This window comes from Limulus polyphemus, unplaced genomic scaffold, assembly GCF_000517525.1.
Source record: "Limulus polyphemus unplaced genomic scaffold, Limulus_polyphemus-2.1.2 Scaffold12522, whole genome shotgun sequence".
Classification (NCBI taxonomy): Eukaryota; Metazoa; Arthropoda; class Merostomata; order Xiphosura; family Limulidae; genus Limulus; species Limulus polyphemus.
In genome coordinates this window covers 3,430-8,164 of record NW_013678132.1, presented here as the reverse complement: position 1 = coordinate 8,164, position 4,735 = coordinate 3,430, and the positions used below count along the sequence as shown (strand labels likewise).

The following is a 4,735-nucleotide window of genomic DNA, read 5'->3' as shown; positions in this document are numbered from 1 at the left end:
CACCAGTAACAAGTTTGTCCAGGTCTGTATCCAAAATGTTTCAGTGATACTGGGACACCAGTAACAAGTTTGTCCAGGTCTGTATCCAAAATGTTTCAGTGATACTGGGACACCAGTAACAAGTTTGTCCAGGTCTGTATCCAAGATGTTTCAGTGGTACTGGGACACCAGCAGCAAGTTTGTCCACGTCTGTATCCAAAACGTTCCAGTGATACTGGGACACCAGTAACAAGTTTGTCCAGGTCTGTATCCAAGATGTTTCAGTGGTACTGGGACACCAGCAGCAAGTTTGTCCACGTCTGTATCTAAAATGTTTCAGTGACACTGGGACACCAGTAACAAGTTTGTCCACGTCTGTATCTAAAATGTTCCAGTGATGCTGGGACACCAGTAACAAGTTTGTCCAAGTCTGTATCCAAAATGTTCCAGTGATACTGGGACACCAGTAACAAGTTTGTCCAGGTCTGTATCCAAGATGTTCCAGTGATACTGGGACACCAGTAACAAATTTGTCCAGGTCTGTATCCAAAATGTTCCAGTGATACTGGGACACCAGCAGCAAGTTTGTCTACGTCTGTATCCAAGATGTTTCAGTGATACTGGGACACCAGTAACAAGTTTGTCCAAGTCTGTATCCAAAATGTTCCAGTGATGCTGGGACACCAGTAACAATTTTGTCCAGGTCTGTATCCAAAATGTTCCAGTGATACTGGGACACCAGTAACAAGTTTGTCCACGTCTGTATCCAAAATGTTTCAGTGATACTGCCCTCTTTCCAGCACATTTGACATCCTCACTATAGGTGTATCCTAGTAACCAGTCACTGCTCTCTTTCAAGCACATTTGACATCCTCACTGTAGGTATACCCTAGTAACCACAGCTGCTTACAGATTTGGAAACTTCACAAAAAGAAAGAGGCCTGTACTATCCAAGATCCTCCTCCTTTATAAATCAAGGATCATCTTCCAGACATTAGGAACTTTTCCAGTGCCAAGAAACTTTTGGAAAACAAGTTAAAAAATCCCATCAGCTTTTGCTAGACTTTCCCAATGTTTTAACATTGTAATAAACCTTGTCTAGCTAATAATTCTTCCAATCTGCCTCAACAAATATAATCTAGCTTAACTTCAAATAGCATCTTCAGTAACTACCACTACGCATCACCTCAACAACATCCCCCCCTTCCCTGTTAAACAGTTCTTTTATAAACTCAAAACTTCCTGCTAGGTTATAATTGTAGTGTTAATTTTTTATTTAAATAAGAATATTGTACTTATATAAAAACATTTAACAACCTGTTTTTTTCTTTATTTCTAAAATTTTCACCAATTTAATGATAAATCCAGAAAGACACCTTTCACAAGAAATGTCTACTTTTAATTTAACAATAACCTGGTTCATGCATCATATAGTGAATCCACCCTTGACTCTGTTGAACACCCAGACTTCTCCATTCAGTCTCAGACATTAAGCGAGTTTTTGGAACAAGTTTGGCTATGTCCTTTGGAAGCATCACATGTCTGCAAAGTAGGAAACAATTTAGCTTAATTTCTAGGACTTGTTTAATAATGAACTGACGACAATGGCATAAGCTAACTGTACGTCACAGTAAAAATTAAATAAATCTTTTACCGTTATGAGAAAACAACACACATATTACTAACCAAGAAAAATATATGCAACAGAGCAACATTTATTCAAGAATACTTTTGGTTTTATACATGTCAGCTGAAGTTCACATCTAGGGTTAGCCTCCAAGTAATAATTACTGTAAAGTTTTACCAAAAACTTCAGAACATTGTTATCAGTACAGATGTTTAGTGTTTTACCTACCAACTAATGACTCAATACATTGTTATCAGTACAGATGTTTAGTGTTTTACCTACCAACTAATGACTCAGTACATTGTTATCAGTACAGATGTTTAGTGTTTTACCTACCAACTAATGACTCAACACATTGTGATCAGTACAGATGTTTAGTGTTTTACCTACCAACTAATGACTCAACACATTGTTATCAGTACAGATGTTTAAGATGTATTGGTTTATGACATCATGTACTTTATTATATAGTACTGACTTCATTAATTTAGAATTAATTTTCTGGGTTCTGTTCTATATAGAATACTTACTTTTGAGCACAAATTATCAATAATTTGCTTCTACTTCACTATATAATTACAAGATAAATTATTAATACTAACAAAAAATACAAATATTTTGACTTATCACTGAAAGATTATAATAAAGAGAAATCAGAACATGTCTATTACGATATGTGAAACTTAAGCAATGAGATATGTCCTACTTATTACTGCAATGATACATGAAGTTTCATGATAATTTACTGCATTTTTAACTCATACTATACAATTAGTTAAGTTGGTTTATAATACAAGTATAAAAATTTGTATTTTACTTTAGAGCCCTTTGTAATATTTGAATTAAATATCAGGCATAGGACACCTATTATTTAAAACACCTTAAAAACCATGGTCACTATATCTTATGTTTATATCAACCAAGTTAACTACTAGTTTTTTTCTATGTAACCTAAATATATCCTATGTAAAACTACAGGGTGCAACTGATACCTAAAGTCTATGCCACTAATTTTACAATTCTTAGGTATACATTAAAATATTTTTTATTTAGGTTTAAAATACTTTTAAGTTTAATGAGGCACTGGGCTGAATAACATACATTATCAATTCTAATAGACAACACAAAAAAGAATGTTTATATTTTTAGATAAACTAAGACCAATAAGAAATTTTAAAATGGTTTTAACCTTTACAAACTCAACTAAAATTAAATTTAGTGACCACAACTTACATTTTAGTTTACAAATTACAAACACTAAGACACCAAACACAATCCTATCATTATTAGTACCAGTCATAAACGTCTTTAGCCTAAAGATGAAAGTTAAATCATATTATCAATATTATTGTTAGTAATGTTAATACTATATTACTATTAGTAATACTAATAGTAATAATATTAATAGGCACCAAGGAAGTTGTTATGTAAAATGTTTGATTTCAAGCGTAACTTGTAAGCTGTAGTTAATTTTAAGTTTAATCACAAAGCTGACACTAATTTAACTCTGATAGTAACATTTAACTAACATTAAGTTGATTAACAAGCAGTTTTAAATTCTTATGGCAACAAGACTAACGTTGACATTAAGCCTAACCTCAAGCGTAAGACTTAAAAGTTAAACCTAAGCTTACTCCAGTGTCACTGTTACTAAGCGTCAGTGTTATAACAGCATATTAAGTAAAACTTAAAAAGTTAAAGTACTTTAAAAATAAAACAACATTGTGACCTTTGGGTTATTACTAATAATATTAGTATTACTTAACTTGGGCTTATTTATAATTATAGATTAAATTTTATAGTTTAGAATTTATATCACAACGTCACATTACCTGTATTCGTATTTGTCATCATAATATTTATCAGAATAATAAATATTTTTTCGAGACATAGTTCTTGATCAATCCTATTTTATTGTTACTTTTTACAATAAGGTATGTTACTGTTAAAAACTTGTATCGTAAGTAGCATTTATTTCCAAATTCCAGTTACAAGCACGAGCGTTCACCTAGTTTGTTTAAACGCGGGACTCAGAAATATCTATTCGATGATTGGACTACTTAACCACATGACTATTATTTTTACGCTTCCCCAACAGAGGGCTACATTTGTTTTTGTAGTTGGTAAATACACAAAACCGTGTAAAGAAACATAAAATAAAGTTTTGATCCACTATTACAGAACAACACTAAATTTATATGGATACAAGTTTCATCAAACATTGGACTGAAGAGCGGACATGAAAATGTTTAAACGTGTATCCATAATAACGGATCTAAACTATATTTGAGGTGTGTTTGTAAGTGTAAAGTCATACGATGTGCTCACAGCGTGTATCGAATTCCAATATTTAGTATTTTAAGTCCACAAGCTTACCGCTAAGCCACGTGGTGAGGGATACAAAGGGCTGGGACAGTTAAAAAAGTGATAAAGAAGCTTGTTACTTTTACAAAATACACTAATACTGAAGAATTGGTGTACAGAAGTACATTCTGAGTAATGCATTATGAAACTTTTCCTCAGTGTCTCAGTTACCTCACATTCAATGATCTCAATCTTCCGAGAAGTGCTCAAAATTGTGTTTGTGTGCATATTTTTCAAAATTACAGGACTATAATGCATTAAACTTGGTATAAGTAAAAGTACTTAGATTTTTTTGTTAATTGTCCAGACCACTTGACAGAGTTATGGACCTCCTGGTGTCAGCGGTCAGCTTTGCACTAAATCAACAACCATAATAACACTTGTATGTGTGGTCAGTTTATTATAAAGATTTAAATATAGTTTTTAAGATTTGTTTGTTTGTAATTAAGCACAAAGCTACACAATGGGCTATCTGTGCTCTGCCCACCACGGGTATCGAAACCCGGATTCTAGCGTTGTAAGTCCGCAGACATACCGCTGTGCCACTGGGGGGCTTGTTTTTAAGAACTACGTCATCAATAAAATCAGTAATGTTATGCGTAGTCTCGCAGTTTATATAGAAACGTTGTATTTGAAGTTAGGAGTTTATGTAAAAACGTTGTTGCGCATCTGCTTGTTTGTTAATTTCCGGTATAATTTATTTCCGAGAAACTTCAGCGATGCGAATCCCTTCTTGATTAAAACTAGATTATTCTTTCTCGTTGC

General features: G+C 33.2%; 1 protein-coding gene across 1 annotated transcript in view; it reads right to left on the bottom strand.

Moving 5' to 3' along the window:
* LOC106477008 (cyclin-dependent kinases regulatory subunit-like) overlaps positions 1-3,626 on the bottom strand; it is a 6,162-nt gene extending 2,536 nt beyond the window's left edge. The window contains exons 1-2 of the mRNA XM_013937614.2: positions 3,439-3,626; positions 1,394-1,521 (exon numbers count right to left, since the gene is read on the bottom strand). Coding sequence (XP_013793068.1) covers positions 1,394-1,521; positions 3,439-3,497 — 187 coding nt within the window. The 5' untranslated portion in view covers positions 3,498-3,626. The remainder of the gene's footprint in view (positions 1-1,393; positions 1,522-3,438) is intronic.
* Between the last annotated feature and the right edge of the window lie 1,109 nt (positions 3,627-4,735).